Here is an 18,454-nt window from a genome sequence, read left to right as displayed (position 1 = left end):
AACACAAAAATTAATAGATAGACATTCATATTTCTGCATCCCAGACACAGACTTGTAGTAGAATCAATCTGCCCAGCAACTCCTACTTGACGTAAACAAGCAAAGAATATAATAAATCTCCAGAAGAATTATTTATAAATATCCATCAGCATCCACACAGGATGTAGTGAGGCCATCTTAAGTTCCCAGACCATCTTTATAGAATTAGAAGCCTAAATTAACACCACCATCAGGTGTCAAGGAAATAGATATTTCATTGGATAAACAAGAATCTGACTAGCAGTAAACATGGCTTCTACAAGATTCTAGTAACACAGGTACATCTCCCAAAAGTGGGAAATGTGCAGAGGCCACTCAAAGAAGAAATAATCTGAAGAACATATAGTTGTCGCAGCCCTAAGGCCTCTATTCTAACATGGCGTCTGTATGGCCAATTGTCGGTCATCTAAAAGTCACACTGGTACCGTGAGCAGCACCATAGTGCGGTGTGCAATATTAGAGTGCCGTGTGCATTTTCCCGCTCTTTTTGCCTGGTCACCTAGGGGTCAGGCTAGTGCCATGTGCAGTCTCCTGCTCTTCTGCCTAGCAACCCAGGGATCAGGTTAGTGCTGTGTGCATAACACCAGCGTGCCGTGAGCAAAGGGGCCCAATCTGACCAATCGTAGTTCAGTTCAAAGGGTCGGATTAGGGTTGTGTGCAAAACCATGCTAGTGTGCCGTGTGCAGCTTCTAGTGTGCCGTGTGCAAACTCCATCCACGTAGGGGGCAACAGCTGAGAACCTGGAGGGCGTGGGAGCTAGAGACCAATCAGATTTTGGCAAGTGTAAAAGAGCCTTCGAATAAAACCATGCCTCGTGCCAGGATCTGCAGGAGTATCCACGTGCTGACTGAAGGACCTGATCAACCCTTCAGCCAGGGGTCTCCTCCGGATATAGCCGGCTCGGGACGTGTCGTTTATTGCTTTTTCAACGTTATCTTCCACGGATTCGGTATGCTTCTGGTGTCTGTACTGCTGGTCAGCTGCGCCTGGAATATGGTACTTGCTCTCTAATTGTCTGTGCTTTGCCTAGCCTCTTCTCTTTTTTCTCTCTCTTATTTGGTATAGAACTGCATATACTGTTACCTGATATATATATATATATATATATATATACACACACACACACACACACACAAGAGTTGAGTCATTGTAATAACTGCTATTGAAGTTAACTGGTGTATTTGATAGTAGTATTTGGTTAGTGTGCAGACAGTTCACTTAATTTGGTGTATTCGTTTACTTTTTTAACGAGCAGTTGATTTTTGTAGTATTTGGTTCCTTGTTAATGAATGTAAATAGCTTGCTTCAAGTTGTGTAAAGGTTTCTTGTTCCAATAGTACTGTTAGTTGGTAAAAGTGCTCCTCCCCAGCCCAAGTTGTGATTTTCTCCCTGTTAATAAATGGCCATGTGGTATTTGAATTTTCAGTCTGTGTGGTCTTAATTTTCCTCTCAATTAAAAAATTCACCAAACCCACATTAGGGAACGGACAATAGTAAGAGACAGGATTAACTTTATTAGTGGGCTGCTACAAGAAAAAAAAAAAAGTAGTTTGGATTTTTCCCATGCCTTGGAAGGTGCTTATTACTTTGAGACACACTGAGTCTTTTCAGTAGCCATCCCCTTAGCAAGAAGACCAAGGTCGAGGTAGAAAGAACCTGTGGACTGCAGTCTAGGAAAGTTTGAGATCAAGGAAATTTCCTCGGCCATATGTAAAAAGGCAGATGTACCAACACTTTGGAGCAGTAAGGTTATCTAAGACTTGTTCTTCCTCACTTCCAAAGAAAGCTGGAATCATGAGAAACTAGTACTGTTTGGAAATGCATAAATATAACTAATATGAGAACTAAATCTTACAAGTTATGCTATTTTAAGCAGAGACTGGGTAGGTAGATAGGGAAGGAGAATATCGGAATTTGTCCAGGACACTGAGGCACTAGTTCAGGGATGGGGAAACTACGGCCTACAGGCCGGATATCATCCAGGGGATTGCCCCCCGGGGCACCACGGGCCCCTGGCTGCTCTGCAGAAGCAGCCGGCACCACTTCCCTACGGCCCCCAGGCGGGGGGACAGAGGGCTCCTTGCTTTGCCCATGCCACCAGGAACTGCCCCCCGCAGCTCCCATTGGCTGGGAACAGGGAACTGTGGCCAATGGGAGCTTTGGGGGAGGTGCCTGGAAGCGCGGCAAGGGCAGTGAATGCAGAGCCCTTCACCCTCCCCTTCTTCAGGGGACACAGCGCTTCCTGGAGCGCCTGGGGCCAGGGACAGGGCAGGCATGCAGGGAGCCTGCCCAAGCCCCGGTGTGCCCTGCTAACACCCTAGAGCCACAACCCCTCCTGCACCCTGCCCTAACCCCCCTGCATGCACCTCACACCCTTCCTGCACCCCAACAACCCCCTGCCCTGAGCCCCCTCCCACAGTCCATACCCCTTCTTCACCCCTTCCCTAAGCCCCCTCATACACCCCACAGCCCCCCTCTGCCCCAATCCCTTGCCCTCTGCCCCAATCCCACACCCTGCATGCCCTCATGCACCCCAACTCCCTGCCCCGGCCCTGCATACAATTTCCCACCCAAATGTGTCCCTCAGCCCAAAAAGTTTGCCCACCCCTGCACTAGTTCAATGCTAATGCAGAGGGAAGAGTTCTATCTGTTTAAATTATCAATTGCAAAATAAAACAACATACACAACACCTACAGAACATTTAATATTTTGTGAGACTTACCATTTCTTTTCTCTTGTCTGATGATATTATGGCATTCTGCATGCAGAAACTGCAAGTGATCAGCTACCATTCGCTGCTGGCATTCATGAATTACTTTGCCATATGAGCTGGGGTGTAAGTACTTCCGACATCGCATTTCTTCATCTTTTAATCTACCTAAAACCTATAGGCAAAGTTTCAAGCTATAGAACAAATAAATACTACAGAACAGTTTAGGAGAGGAAAGGAGAATCGCGTACAGTTTGAGACTTTAAGTAGGAAGAAGGCAACCCTGAATTTGTGCATGACACTGAGGCACTAGTTCAATGCTAATTCAGAGAGAAGACTGCTACCTACTGAATCATTAACTTTATTTCTTGCATTAATTCCTGTTTGCATTGGTGACTCAACTACTGACTAGGCCCAAATCTCATTATAGTTTGAGAGATCTAATGCTGCTAACCATGTTCCTCCTCTTGCAATTTTATTCCGTCTTCGCTTCTGTGACCCTGTTCTTTCGTGGTTCTCATCCAACCTCTCTTATTGCTCTTTCAGCATGTTCTGCAGAGGATCCTCCTCATCCCCTTTCCAAGTTTCTGTGGGAGTTCCACAGAGCTCTGCCCTTTGTCCCCTTCTCTTCCTCTTCTCTCTCGTATATCTGGGCAATTTCATACACAAAATACATTCAACTACCATCTCAATCTCTCTGACATCTCCTCGTGGATGTCTAGCCATCAGCTGAAGGTTTACATGGCTAAAGTTGAGCTATTAATCTGCTCCTCTCCTCCCTCACAGTCACCTCCTTCCTGATTATCTTTGGGCAACACTAACTTCCTACCTGTAACTCAGGCCCATAACCTGGGCATTATTACATACTTGAAAATTACTACACTAGGTTTGTGATTCGCTGAATTGAAGTTATTTTTGAAATCCAGAATTACACATTATCCACATTTATCAGTTAATTAGAGTATAATGTCTGTAAAGTTTGAAACCAAAAAGCAATATAAAGGGTTTGGGTAGTAATATTTACTTAGATTAATCATAACAAAAAAAAATTCATAACCACCCCAGAGCAACAAGAAAGCACAAAAATGTATACAGCAAAACAGGTAATAAAATAAACATGACAGAGGTAGAAGACAATTTAAAAAGGGGAAATAATTATGGAACAACTTTCTGCAGTGCAGACAGCTAGTAAATTCCTAATTTTTGATCTTGCCAGCCAATTTGTTATTAAATACAATTAGTTTCATAGGCTTTCCAGAAACCTTGTTAAACAGCTTATCTCCCATCCTTATGATATCTACGTTCACTCTGTAAAAGTACACTATATGCGTGTTCTCATTGGCCAAGGCAATGAGACAGAATTGTAGAAACAAATGTCTTCAAAATAAAACCCACCTATTTTTCATTTTGAGTGCACGTAGTTGTACCACCAGGAGGAAAATTAGTACAAAAATCTCTCTCTTCTAAAATAATTAAGATTTTAACATTCTATTATATAAAAAGTAATTAACTTGCTCTGTATTCTGCCTTTACATATTTTATATATATATATACACACACACACACAATAGATGCAAGTCAAAGTGGGGCTTCTTACCTTTTCCATATACTGTGAGCAGTTTGACTCTTGCAATAAGTTTGAAGCTTCTTGTTTATAATATTCCCCTGTTTCATTCAGAAAAGGACACTCAAAAATTTCCTGATAAAACTAAATCAAGAAAGTCTAATCAAGGACAAATAATACAAGGTATTAAAGTATTAAAATTCACAATTAAAAATACACCAAGCAATCATGCATTTTTACCTTTAGGGGAAATTTTTTCTTATACTGTTCAACATGAACAAAGGAGTTAATAACCCCATGGATTACTTTCTGGTTTGGGTCTTCTCCACAGCGATCACTGAAATAAGCAAAAACAAATATGCATTCCTAAGAAACTGTATGACTACTAAGACAGACATCAGACATGGAACCCCTTGACATTGGATGGAAGATTTTCCAGTTATTGCTTTTGTTTAAATTAACCAAAGATAAAAATTTATAAGATTAATCTTATGATATACCAGTGAACACTGATTCAATTTCTCTCCCTCTCATTCCATGAAGACTACGGAAATGGTGATGCATAAGTCTTTGCCAGCCTCCACAGAACAAGTACTGAGTAAGTACTGAGCACATTAGGAATACTAGAAGTCAATGAACTCTAGCTTGTTAAGAAGTAGGTAGGTAAGTAAATCCATTTATTCCTGTCTGAATACTGGTGACATCTTAGCAATTTTTGAAGCATTTTTGATCCATCACTCACTTGCACACTAAGCAACTGATCTCCCAGTGATAGGCCACACACAATTTATTCATCCCTATGCTGGTCGTTCCTTACTACAAATGACCCACCACCACTCCTTCCATGATAATGTCTCCATATTCTCTCTATATATACTGTCTGTGATCCAAGTATATAAGCTTGCTCTTGCTGATTTCTCTACAATATTATTTTCCAACGTATTTTTTGTCTTTCCCATCCAGGAGATACAAGAGTCTTCACCAGCACCACATCGTAAAGGCTTCAGTTTTCTTCTTGTCAGCAGCATTTGTTCCCCAGGATTCCACTCATAAGTAGTGATGGAGAAATCTTAAGCTTCTCACCCGTTGAACCTTTGTACATTCCAAGATGCCATGGTCTTTTCACACTTTCATAAGGAAGACCATGGCTGAGCAAGCCATCCCTGGTCATCTAATTTTTTTTGGCGTAGACTCCTTCGTTAGATAATTAGATTTATCTGGGATCATCTATCTGCTGCCTCTACCACTTGACCATTCAATTGTCATGTCCACTTGCATCCTGTTATTGTTTCAACATAGGCCCATTTAGTTTTCATCACATTCAGAAATAATCCATATTCCTCACTAACAGTTTTACAGACTTCTACATTCATTGCATCGATGGTTGCAGCGAAGAGCATCATACTTGAAGTTAGTAAAGAAGTGTCCACCAACAGAAATCCCAGCTCCTTCCTCTATCAAAAACTTCCAGGGCTTCTCACATAATAAATCCTCTGTACATGTTCATTCCCTCTTATGCTGCCCCATGAAAAAGTTTAACCACTCACTTTTGCCCACTGCTGTTCACATCATGGTTTGTTACTGACATTTGATACTAATGAGTTCAATTAGGTGCTTTGGAATCCCCATGTTTGCCAGTGTCTTCCAGAGACAGTCATGTCAGATGACAGACACTTTGGAGAGGTCAATGAAACACAATCTATGGGTGATTATACAGTCTGCATTTTTGAATGTGACATGACATATTCGCAATTTGTTCACATGTGCCTCATCCCTCTCTGAAACCAACTTGCTATGGTGATAGCTCTGCTTCTATCATTCACTTCATGCAATCCTGAATTATGTACATCAGCACTTCAATTGCAGGTCATAGCAGGGAGACAGCATGCTAGTTACTGCACTCTATAATATCCTCTTTCTATGGTGAGGGCAGAAAAATTCCCTTCATTCAGTTGTCTGGTCAATTTCTAGTCATTCATACATTGTTGCAAATTTTCCACAAGATCAATATAGTTGTCACCAAATCATTTTTAGCAATTCAAGTTACGTTATCTACTTGGGTGCTATCACAGGCTTCATTTTCATAATAGCAAGCATCCCTTCCTCCCGCAAGACTGATAGTTGGGTCTCTATAGTCTCTTTTCTGTCATCCTGCATTGTAAGTGGCTCTGATGAGACTGGCGCAATAATCTATCCATCTGTGTTTGATATCATCACCTTCAGCAAGAACTCTGCCATCATGACCTTCTATTACATTCTGTTGCAGGGAAAACCTTTCAGTGGGAAGTCTGACTACTGTGAATATATCTTTTATATTCTTACTCTCTTTATAACTCTCAAGATCCTTTCATTTTGCTGTGATGTATTTGTTCTTATCTCATGAAGTCTGCCTTTGAATCTGTCTGCTCAATTTCTTGTATTCTCTATTGCATTCTTCAGTCTCCAAGCTACTTTCTCTCATGTCATTTTTTACCACAAACTCCTCCTCCTCCTCCATTAACTATGATGCAGTCTGACACTGATTTCTCAGAATGTGTGTTTTAGCAGCTTCAAGCATAATAGTAAAGAAGAAAACTGCTACCAAAAATTGTGGTAAGCTCCATCTTACAAATACTTTCATCTTTAATAACTTACAGCCATCATTAGCTTCTCTCCAAGTCAAACAATGTTCATTTTTGCCAAGCACTGACTCAGACAGCACATTGTATTCCTCGCCTACCATCTGTACCTGAAAGGTCATCATAGACGAATGCTCTCCAAACCAGAGGAGGTTCATATAGGATTGATGAAGTACTTCTGTCCCTTTTATGTGAAGGGTAGCAAACAGGCACAGGATTTTCTTGTGGTCCTCTAGAGCAAGAATGTTAGTGAGAAGCAAGAGGTTGCTATCAAAAAGATCACATGGTTCAAAAACAAAAATGGTCCAGAGCAGCAAAAGGCTAGCATGTATAGGGACCAGACACACACACACACACACACACACAGAGTTTATTACTTTAAGCACCCCTCTAAATCCATCTAAAATTAGAAATAGTCCCCTGTGAAGCCAACAGGATGCTGGATGCCAGAATGACCTGGAAGAGGCTTATTTCTGCTAAACTGAGACTGACACAGATACCTCTCAGGTTCTAGGCCCTAGCCAGAGGAGGAAAAGATGTTGTCAGACCAGAAACTACTCTGTCAAGGACCAAATACTATACCATACCAAATGAAGCTCTAGCACCAACCTCTGTTCTGGAATAGCTCCTGGATCCACTACTCAATGGATCCACAGGCACTAGCTCTTTAAGCACCATTTAAGTAATTCCAGATTTGAAGTTTTCTGAGATCCCTCAGAACCCAAAGAGCAAGCTATATCTAGTGTTTTGCCCTTAGATGCATGGCAATTTTTCTATCACTTTGATGAGCATTCCTCTGGAGGGTTCAGAGAGGATAAGTCAAAACTGTCTCCTCTTAAGTGAAACTCATATAGAAAGAACATTAAGGAAAAAGTGACCTTCGCCAAGACAAAAAAAGCAGCAAATGTGTTTGTTACAGACATTTTACAGACACAGCACATCTACAATCTTCTTGCTTGTGTTGTTAATGTTCTGGAGCAGCCAATAATATCAAGCTCTCTCTGTACCTACAATAATGAAACTCATAAACCAAGAAACCTAGAACAGACATGTAGAACAAAAATAGTCCAGACCCAATCATCACACAAAACAGTGAACTATAAATAAAGTAAAAGAAAAGATGAGGGTTCTTAAAATTAGCGACAGAATTGGCCCACGCCTGGTATGCACTAGAAACTTTTGTCAGTGTAATAACATGGGTTTGCAGTAGGATTTTTTTAATAAAATTTTTATATGGGCAAAAGCCCTAGTGTAGAGACAGATATACCAGCAAAAACTGTTGTCAGTATAGCCTAGTTCATTCATGGAACGGATATACGCTATAAAAGCCAAAGTCAATATTTGCTGATCGAAGTTCTGTCTACAGCAGGAGGGTTTACTGGTATTGCTGTACTGCCAAACATTTTCTAGCGTACTCACTCTTTCACTACAGGTATGCTATTATGTAAGTATTTCAAACGTGACCACAGGACTGTGTTGCAAAGATAATATGTTTTGGCTCACCAAAAAAAAAGGAGAAAATATTCTAATAGGTAAATGAATACTATTGAGGTCTCCTCATATTTCAAGCCACTTCAGAGTTTTACATTTTTATTTTTTTTAAATAAGATTATGTTTAAAAATAAACATCTTTATATAGCTATTAAAAAACGATTCTTCAGAAAATGACAATGCCCACTATGGTACTTTAGAACAGTAATTTTCTAACAGACACTTTATAAGTTCCTCATTTTAAGATAAGCACATATAAAACTTATTTCTAAGCAGGAAATCTTGCTATCGATTATTTTCTTAATATATTTATTGATAGAACTATGTGGAAAACTTCATCACCATGCATTTATCTGATACATCAGATGGCCTGTCAGTCAAATAAGCAGCCTATAGATACCACAAGACTATGATACACTTGAATCTGCCTACACCTCCATGCTTTAATTTTTTAAAATCGAATACGAAAAACTGCACAACTTTTAAATTAAACACAATGAAACTCATGTCAACCACACTGTTATGTCATTTTAAAAACTAAATTATAGTAGTGGAATGACAAGGCAGCAGTATATTGCACACTGCACAACTGTGACCAATATGCACAATTAAGGTTCAGGGTACAACAGTAAAAACATAGGGTGTCCTTGTAAGGAAAGCCTATGTTTACATTAGATGGCCTTCAAAATAAATGTACTGTAGTGTTAATTCTTTAAGTAACCAGAAAGAATGCAAGAATAAGTTTCCAATTACTACTTCAGATCCAAAGTTCTGTTAATAAATGTGGTTAAAAAGCTGTTTTAAAAAAATGGATCCAGGATACTTTGCACACAGAATCTTATTCTTAAGTACATATTCCAATTCACATCTGCTTGTTTACTAGGAATTCGTGTGTGCACTAATGCCAATATTCAACATTGCAAAACAAACCAACCACCGAAGAGCAAATTATGTTGCAAATTTTGTGAACAAAATTACAAAATACATTACTGGTTTGTAACGATTATGAAAGTATACCATCAGGAAGAACTCCGTTTGATTTTTGAACAAGCTGTGCTTTAAGAAAAGCTTTAAGACTTGTTAACTAGTCAAATTCGATATGGAAGTAATTGAGAATATGAGAGACTAAAATGCCATTTTTACATTTTTTTTTTTGAGTGCTACTGAATCTAATAGATTTTCTTTTTACAGTGGATAATATGAACACCTCAACAACTATTAGTAATTTCATAGCTAGTAAAGAAATCAGTTCACTACATGTGTTCAATAGAAAAATTTGTCATGTAGTTTTAGACAGTTTCTACTAATTACTGTCATTTGAACTAGCACTTCAATCCTTTTCAAATTATTTCTGTGTTTAGGTATTTCATAGTTGAATTTTCCTCACAATTCATGATCTTGTCTGCTTCCTGCTGTATTCAAATACAAATGCAAAAGTTGACATTCAGCTTGCCTTGTAGAAGTATAGCTTCGACTAGAGAGGGGGAACAAAGTGTGTTATATAGTCAGGATTATTTTTAAGTCTCCTAGTTATATTTTGCGGTCTTGCTTTAAAACTAATACACATTTACAGGCTTATATTTAACAGAGTATAATTGTCATTTGTACTTAGTTAAAGGCATAACTTCTGTCTCCTCCAGCAGCGCCTGTATCCAGACAGACATTCTGTCCACGGATGTCTCTACCCAGATCCTGGTGTGGACTTGCAGGGACTGTGGCCTGCACTTCCTACTTGTTTCACCATCAGCTGGGGGGGGAGGGCGGGGGAATCCATGCGACAGGTGTCTCTTCGCTGGGTGGATTTCTCAGCCTGAAGGTCAGGTGTCCGGAGAGTTACGTAGAGGAGGTGTCTCTAGGCTCCAGGAGTATCCAATGCCTGGAGAAGTACTCTAGATGTCTCCATATGATGAGACGTGAAGGCTGTAGGATTCTCTCCAGGTGCGAGGGCTCGCGCTACACGCCCAAGAAGGATGACCGATGGCTCTTGCACAGGGACGACCGGCCTGGTCTTCCACAGCCCGTGTCCACCCTGCTCCCTCCCCCTCTGTTTGTGGTGAGAATCGTTATTGGCGCTGAATGCGAAGAGGAAGAGAGAAGCGAGCCATGCACCCTAGGATGAGACGGAGTTCCCATCTTACCCCACACCAGGTAGGAAACATTAGGGGCTTTGTCGTGATTGGAGACTTCTGCATTGCTGAGGGGACGGAAGCAACCATTGTTGCCCTCTGACAAGTGCCCTACTCGGGAGGTCTTGCTTGTCTGGGGGGCCCGTATGAGACGTACGGGGGTATTGTCATAGAATCGGTCCGCCCCACTGACTACTACCCCACTGCTATCATACCTCATGTGGGAACCTCAACTGATACCTCTAGAGAGGTGATCCTCAGCAGATCAAGCGTGACTACAGGGCTCTGGGAGTCACGGTCCGGTGAAGCCGAGTTCGGTGCTCAGTGGTAGGTTCTCTGGCGATTCTTCCCGGTCAAGGGTAGGGCTAGGCAGGAGACAGCAGTGACTAATTGGAGGCGTTGGGTAAAATTTTGCTCTGGATTGTCGGAGATGGTGTATCGAGTGAGGGCTTTGGCTTCCTCACACACGGCAACTCTGTTTTCCCGGGCAGGAGGCTACTTGCTAGCAGAGATGGACTCCACCTGTCAAAGGAAGGGAAGAGCATTTGCTTGGACGTGCGGACTTGGTTCCTACATAGTGGGACGGCTTTTAGAACTAGGGTTCGACGGCGGAAGTAGACCAAAGCCCACTCAGGAAGTCTCAAAGAGGGAAACTCTTGAGGAGTGATGGAACTTGGGGATGCGGTTTGTAATGGCAGGGAGAAAAGGGAAAGCCTAATCGGAACTGTGATGAGATGGGGGAATCAAATCAATTGCCATTAAGTGTCCTATATCGCAAGCCCTTATATCTGAGGTGTGTAGGAAGGAACAGCCGAGACAATTCAAGGTAGGAGAATGCAAAGAGGGGAAGTATAGAGCGAAGTAAAGGGCTTAGGCAGATGGTCGAATTGTTTTAGAGTCCGCTACACAAAATGCGAGGGCCTGGGAGGGAACCAAGAGGAGTAATTAGTAGTACTGGCACAGACAGGGAATACGATGTTATTGTCCATAACAGAGACATGGTGGGATAGCTCGCATACTGGAGCACTGCCATGTTATGGGTATAAGGCTGTTGCAAGGAAGTAGGCAGGGGCGGAGAGTGGAAGAGTTAGCCGTATGTAAGAGCTGTGGTGAATGTCAGAGCTTCCACTACGAAACTGGAAATAGCCGTTGAAGTCCTTATGGGTTAAATTTAGAGGGGAATGTCACGCAAGGGTGAGATGTTATGGTGTGTGTCTTGTACAGGACCACCAGACCAGAACTGAAGAGGTGGATGAGGCATTTTTACAGGACGACTGCAGAAAGTCTGTAGATAAGACCCTGGTTCTGGCATGGCGGGCATTTTCATTATCCCTTTTTATATGTGCTGGAGAGTTGAAATCCAGCAGTGCTAAAGGCAATGCAGGAAGACTTTATGTGGAGATCGCTGAGGACAACTTCCTGGTACAAAAAATGTGGGGGAAACCAACGAGTCATAATGGGAGTGGCTTGCCGCCTCTCGGGCCTCCTGCTCACAAACAGAGAAGAGTTTGATCTCGGGGAAGTTAGGTGAATCGGCTACACTGATTGACAGGCGCAGTGATCATACATGTATTGGAGTCAGAACCCTGAAGTCTTAAAAAAGGAGGAAGGAGAGAAGCAGACGCAAACCTGGGATTCAGAAAAGCGGAATTTCAGCTCAACCGCATTTAGAGAAACTGCCCACATGGCGAGAATTCCCTGGGGACAGCTGAAACTGAAGGGGTATGGGTGTCCAGGGGAGTGGGCCGTTTTTTAAAGAAAACATGCTCAGTAGACAGGAAAACAATACCATACCCGCATGTGCCCGAAGAACAAGCAAGCGTAGAAAGTGCCCAGCATGGCTTAGCGGGAACCCAGTGAGTGAGCCTGACAGTGCAACAGAAGTAAACTTACAAATAGATTGGAAGCTGGAAGTGCTGGAGGTAGGCTGAGTATAGATTATGCTCTGGGGCCTGCAGGGATAGAATAAGAAAGCCAAAGGCAATTTGAGTTGAAACTGCAAGGGATGTGAAGCGATACATATGAGGGGTTTTACAGGTATGTAGCAACTTAAGAGGGGGATTTTTCTAAGGGATGGTGGCGGCCCCTTACTCATGAGGGCAGGTATCCTAGTGGTGGAAGATATGGAAAAGCTGAAAGTATTCACCATTACCTTTCTTCACTTCGAGTCTTTTACGGGCGGTAGGATCAACATCCCAGACTACTACATCTGGGAAACGCTCGAGGGAGAGGAGGAAGACAGCCCACTTTGTGATAAGAGGGTCAGCGTTGGGACTACTTAAAGACGTTAGACTGTGCGGCAAAGCTACTACTCCGGGACCCGGAAAAAGTACGCACTCTGGCAATCAAGAGGGCTTGCTGATCGGAGTTAGCTTGATGTGATATAGCGCAGAGCCGCTTGACCATACTTGAAAATTCATTGGCGAACAGGAGATGTCAGAGACTGAGAAGAAAGCAAATCTAGTACCTTTCTTTAAGAAGGTAAAAAGGAGGATCCAGGGGATACAGACCAATCAGTCTCACCGGGTAGTACTCGCCCTGAAAATCAATGAAGCAGTGCTGGAAGATCCATGCTTGAAACACATTAGAGGAAAAACAAGGTGATCGACGCAGTCAGATGGAGTTCACCAAGGTAAATCTAGCCTGGCCAACCTGATTGCTTGTCTATGATGAGGCAGAAATGACTGGACTTGTGTGTGGAGGTCCAAAGCTGTTGAGTGTGTATACCTTGACTTTAGTAGCTTTGACCGGTTTCCACACAGCATCTCATCAAGCAAACTTAAGGAAGTATGGGTTGGAGGGAATGACTGTGAAGTGGATAAGAAAACTGGCTGAATCAACGGGCTCAGCGGGTAGGTATCAATGGGCACACTCTTAGTTGGCAACCAAGTTAACAAGTGGGGCTGTGCCCAGGGGTAGTCTGTTCTTATGGGACACGTTCTATTCAATGTTTCATCTACTGATCTTTGATATTGGGATGAATTTGCACATTAAGTAATTTGCAGATGACCCAAGTTGGGGGTAGTGAGTGGACACGCTGGAGGCAGGGTAGGTAGGAGTTCAGGGACTTGACAAATTTGGAGACTTAGTGTGAGGCCACAAGAAACCTCATGAAGTTCACACCCAAGGACAGGCAATCCTGCACTTAGTGACAGACAAATACCCCATGCACTTGCTACAGGGCTGGTACTGTTTGCCTAAGTAGCAGTTGCTGACAGAATAAGGATTCTTGGGGTTATGGTAGATGAAAGGTTTGAACATGAGGCCTACACGTGTGCTTTCTTGTGCCAAAAAGCTAATAGCATACTGGGCTTGTATTTGAGTATCGAGAGTAGTTTTCCAGCAGATCGAGGGATGTGAATTACTTCACCCTCTATTCGGCAACAACTGGTATGTAGGCCGATTGCGGATATTGTGTCATTTTGGGCGTCACACTACAAAAAGGACGTGGAACAATTTGGAGAGAGAGTCCAGCGGAGGGCAACAAATATTTGATTAGAGACTGGAGCACATGACTTATTGAAGTATGAGACTGACGGCTAGGCTTATTTGTCCTTGCCGAAAGAGAAGACTAAGGGGGGATTTGATTAGCAACCTTCAACTACTTGAGGTGGTGCTCATGGATTGAGGGTAGCTAGGGCTGGTTCACAGTTTGGTGACGGGACGGACCGAACAAGGCGCACATGGTATTGGAAGTTCTGCTTCAAGTTGCGGAGAGTCCTGAGGGTGGATATTAAGAAAAAACTTTAACTCTAGAGGTGGTGTGAGATTGGAATGGATTGTTACCTAGGTGTATGGTGGGTAGTTCTCCATCTTTTAGAGATACTCCTCAAGGTCCGGCTAGGACCGCACCCTGGCTGGGTTTTATTTGAGGGAAATAAAATGGCGCTGTGCCTCTTGCCCATTTCGTACATATTTTCTGCTTGACAATGAGGCCCTTTAATTCCTTATGGTGTATATATGCTTAATGCTTCTATCTGCAATGTTTCTTGTGACGTTTGGCTACAGCCTGCCTTTAGCAGGGGGTTGGACTAGATGACCTCATGAGGTCCCTTCCAACCTTTTGATTCTATGATTCTATGATAACTATAAATGTGTTTAAGATTTTAGTCAGAGGCCTTTATTAAAAAAATTCCAATTCAATTGTTCAGTTTGTATTGCACTAAAAAAAACAAAGCAAAACAAAACTTTCAAAACACTTATACACCTCTACCCCCAATATAACGCGGTCCTTGGGAGACAAAAAAAATCTCACCATGTGATAGGTGAGACCGCGTTATATCAAACTTGTTTTGCCCCCGCTATTCCTTGTTCCCTGACTGCCCCCTCCAGAAAGACTCCCGTCCCTAATCACTCCCAGGACCCCATCCCCTACCTGACCCCTATCCACCTCCCCCGCACTCCCGACAGGCACTCACTGGCAGCGGTGGGAAGCGGAGCAGCCTTGCTCCAGTCCAGTCCACTCCACTCCATCAGCTCCTAGCCACAGTGCTCAGCTTCCCACTCTCAGTGAGTACAGGGAGGTTGGGGAAAGAATGCACCCTCTGCCCCCACTGCACTCACCTGCGGCGGGAAGCGGAACGATGCGGCCCCAGCCCATTCCACTTTCCTTGCCCTGACCACAGCCGTGCTGCTGGGGAGCAGGTGGGGAAAGCTCCTGCACTCACCTGCGGCAAGAAGAGGAGCACCATGGCTGGGAGCTGGCAGAGTGGAGATGGCTGGGGCTGGGCTGCTCCGCTTCCCGCTGCCGAGTGAGGGAAGGTTGGGGAAAGGACACCCTCTGCACTCACTGGCGGCAGGAAGCAGAGCGACATGGCCCCAGCCTGCTCCATTCTGCCATCTCCCAGCCACGGCGTTCCGCTTCCCGCTGCAGGTGAGTGGGGGGAGGTTGGGGAAAAGGACGCACCCCATACTCACCTGCGGCGGGAAGTAGAGAGCTGCAGCTGGGAGCTGGTGGAGCGGAGCAGGCTAGGGCCTGCTGCTCCACTTCCGCCGCTGCTGGTGAGTGTGGAGGGGATCCCTTCCCCCAAACCCCCTCCCCCGAGCGACATGGGCTGGAGCTGGGGTGAGGAAAGCAGAGCGGGTTGTTCCCAGCCCCCCGCTAATCACCTGGGCCACTCCGGGACTGCCAGGCCCCCAAAAGGGCCTTCCCACACCTCCTGCCCCCAGACCCTGGTGGGGGCAGGGAGCCCCTTACCGCCCCCAAGAACCTCTGCACCAGCCTGGCCCGGCACCCTTAACACGCTGCTCAGAGCAGCGTGTCAGAGCTTTACCGTGTTGTATGCGAACCTGCCTTATATCAAGTTGCGTTATATCAGGGTAAAGATGTAGTTATTTTTCCATAACATACTTGACAATCTAGCAATAAAAACCATTTCCAACATATCAACAGTTTCAGTGAAATATAGGAGACGCAAGGTGAGTGAGATATTCTCCTTTATTACCAGCTTTCAAGCTACAAATAACTCTTCCTCCGGTCTAGGAAAGGTACTCAGAGTGTCAAAGCTAAATACAAGGTCAAACAAATAGATTATTGTTAGTAGATAACCCATATTCTAAGGGACAATTCAAGCTGAAGTGGTCCATTAACACCCCTGTGTTTATGGGAGGGGGGGGGATTTAATGGGTTACAGATTGTTGTTTTATAAACCATAAGTCCAGTGTCTTTATTAAGACCATGATTTTTAGTGTCTAGCAAAGTTATGAATTTAAGCTCTTAGGCTCATCTTTTCAAGTTGTTGTGCAGGTTTCCTTTGCAGATGAGGACTGATAGGTCAGATATAGAAATTGCTTTGTGAAAAGTGTTCAACCACAGGTGATGCGGTGTTTTTCTCTCTTATCATTTTCCTATATAAGTTCATTCACGAGCACAGTGATTGTCTGGTTTCATCCATATAGCCGCTATTGGGGCATTTAGTGCACTGGATGAGGTACTCCACATGTTGTGATAAGCATATGTAGGACCCATGGATCTTGAAACATGTGATGTGGCGGAGGTGGATCATTGTAGCATGGAGATATGTTTTCAGGTTTTGCATCTGTTGTTTTGGCAAGATCTGGTGCCACTTCGAGTTGGTGTGTCCTGGTCTGTGGGGAACTTGCTTCTGATGAGTTTGGAGACATTGGCAAGTTGTTTGAAGGCCAGAAGAGGGGGGTTCAGGAAAGATTTTGTTCAAGATGGGGTCCCCATTGAGTATGGGCTGGAGCTGTTCAATAATACCCCACATGGGTTCCAGTGTGGAGTGGTAGGTGACAACTATGGGTGTGCGGTTTGGAGGGGTGGGAGAGGGGGAGAGGTGCGGGATTTATTTCTGTACTGAAGTAGGTTCTCTTGGGGTATTTGGGTGGCCCATTACATGATGTGATCTACTTTTCTGGTGGAGTGTTTGTTGGGTGAAGGCAATTTTGAGTATGTTAAGGTATATATCCCAGACTTCCTCCTCAGAGCATATTCTGTGGTATCTGAGTGGCTGGCTGTGCAGAGGATGAAAACATCCAGTCTCATGTTTTGTGGTGCATTTGTGCAGTGATTCTTCAAGGTGGCCCATGAAGAGGTTGGTATATTCAGGAGCCATCCTAGTACCTATGGCAGTTTGACTCAGTGTTTGCTGTTGAACGTAAAATGGATGAGTTTGGCATGTGTTTTTTGGGTAGGTATCTGAGGACTGTCCATTGTCTTGTAAATATTTGAAACAGGCATCCATGCCGTCACTGTTAGGGATTCTGGTATCTAAGGAAATGATGTCCCTGGTAGCAAAGATGGTATTCTGAGGAACACACTAACTCAAAGTATCACAACACCCTGCCAAAACAACAGATGAGAAACCTGAAAACATATCTCCACTGCTACTATGATCAGCACCCCACATATCGCACCTTTCAAGACCTATGGTTCCTACAGATACCGAACACAACGTGTGGTTTATCTCATCCAGTGCACTACATGGCCCAATAACTACTATGTGGGTAAAACCAGAACGGCAATCAGGAGAGTCGCGAATGAACTCACACAGGAAAATGATACAAGAGAAAAACATCATATCACCTGTGACTGAACACCTTTCACAAAGCGATCTCTCTCCATATGATCTATCAGTCCTCATCCATAAGAACGACCGTACCTGGTCAGACCAAAGGTCCATCTAGCCCAGTATCTGTCTACCGACACTGGCCAATGCCAGGTGCCCCAGAGGGGGTGAACCTAACAGGCAATGATCAAGCGATCGCTCTCCTGCCATCCATCTCCATCCTCTGACAGACAGAGGCTAGGGACACCATTCCTTACCCATCCTGGCTAATAGCCATTTATGGACTTAACCACCATTTATTTATCCAGTTCTCTTTTAAACACTGTTATAGTCCCAGCCTTCACGAACTCCTCAGGTAAGGAGTTCCACAAGCTGACTGTGCGCTGCGTGAAGAACTTCCTTTTATTTGTTTTAAACCTGCTGCCTATTAATTTCATTTGGTGGCCCCTAGTTCTTGTATTATGGGAATAAGTAAATAACTTTTCCTTATCCACTTTCTCCACATCACTCATGATTTTGGGCTATATTTATGTACTAATTTTATACTGTGTAATGCATTAAAAGTTCCAGTTATAAGAGGTATAACTCCCCTTCTACTTACTGATATGCTTAAAAAAAACAAAACACGTAGAAATAATTGCATGAAGCAGATTTTACTTTTATGTACAGGCTTGCATATTGAGTACTGTATATGAAAAGTGTGCACATAATTTAGTTTTTTATGTAGTTCAATGTTCTATCCACTTCATGTAATATTTGTTACTTCAGATACTTCCATACGAGATGCAATTTAATACTTTTTATTCCTACAAAGATATGGTGCAATCCCTGCACTGGTAAACTTGATTCTAAGACAGCTACTGCAGTTGCCACTAAA

The 18,454-nt window shown here is 43.4% G+C and overlaps 1 protein-coding gene across 6 annotated transcripts in view; it reads right to left on the bottom strand.

The window, feature by feature from the left end:
- CUL2 (cullin 2) overlaps nucleotides 1–18,454 on the bottom strand; it is a 138,187-nt gene that overhangs the window by 51,610 nt on the left and 68,123 nt on the right. For 5 of the 6 annotated variants that reach the window (XM_032795313.2, XM_032795316.2, XM_075062223.1 and 2 more), the window contains exons 7-9: nucleotides 4,555–4,651; nucleotides 4,348–4,458; nucleotides 2,763–2,925 (exon numbers count right to left, since the gene is read on the bottom strand). In XM_032795313.2, the coding sequence (XP_032651204.1) occupies nucleotides 2,763–2,925; nucleotides 4,348–4,458; nucleotides 4,555–4,651 (371 nt within the window). Of the gene's footprint in view, nucleotides 1–2,762; nucleotides 2,926–4,347; nucleotides 4,459–4,554; nucleotides 4,652–9,810; nucleotides 9,898–18,454 lie in introns of all 6 variants that reach the window. The other variant, XM_032795317.2, reaches the window with a different exon arrangement.

Source organism: Chelonoidis abingdonii, chromosome 2 (genome assembly GCF_003597395.2).
Source record: "Chelonoidis abingdonii isolate Lonesome George chromosome 2, CheloAbing_2.0, whole genome shotgun sequence".
Taxonomy (NCBI): Eukaryota; Metazoa; Chordata; order Testudines; family Testudinidae; genus Chelonoidis; species Chelonoidis abingdonii.
This window is presented reverse-complemented; position numbering and strand designations above follow the sequence as displayed.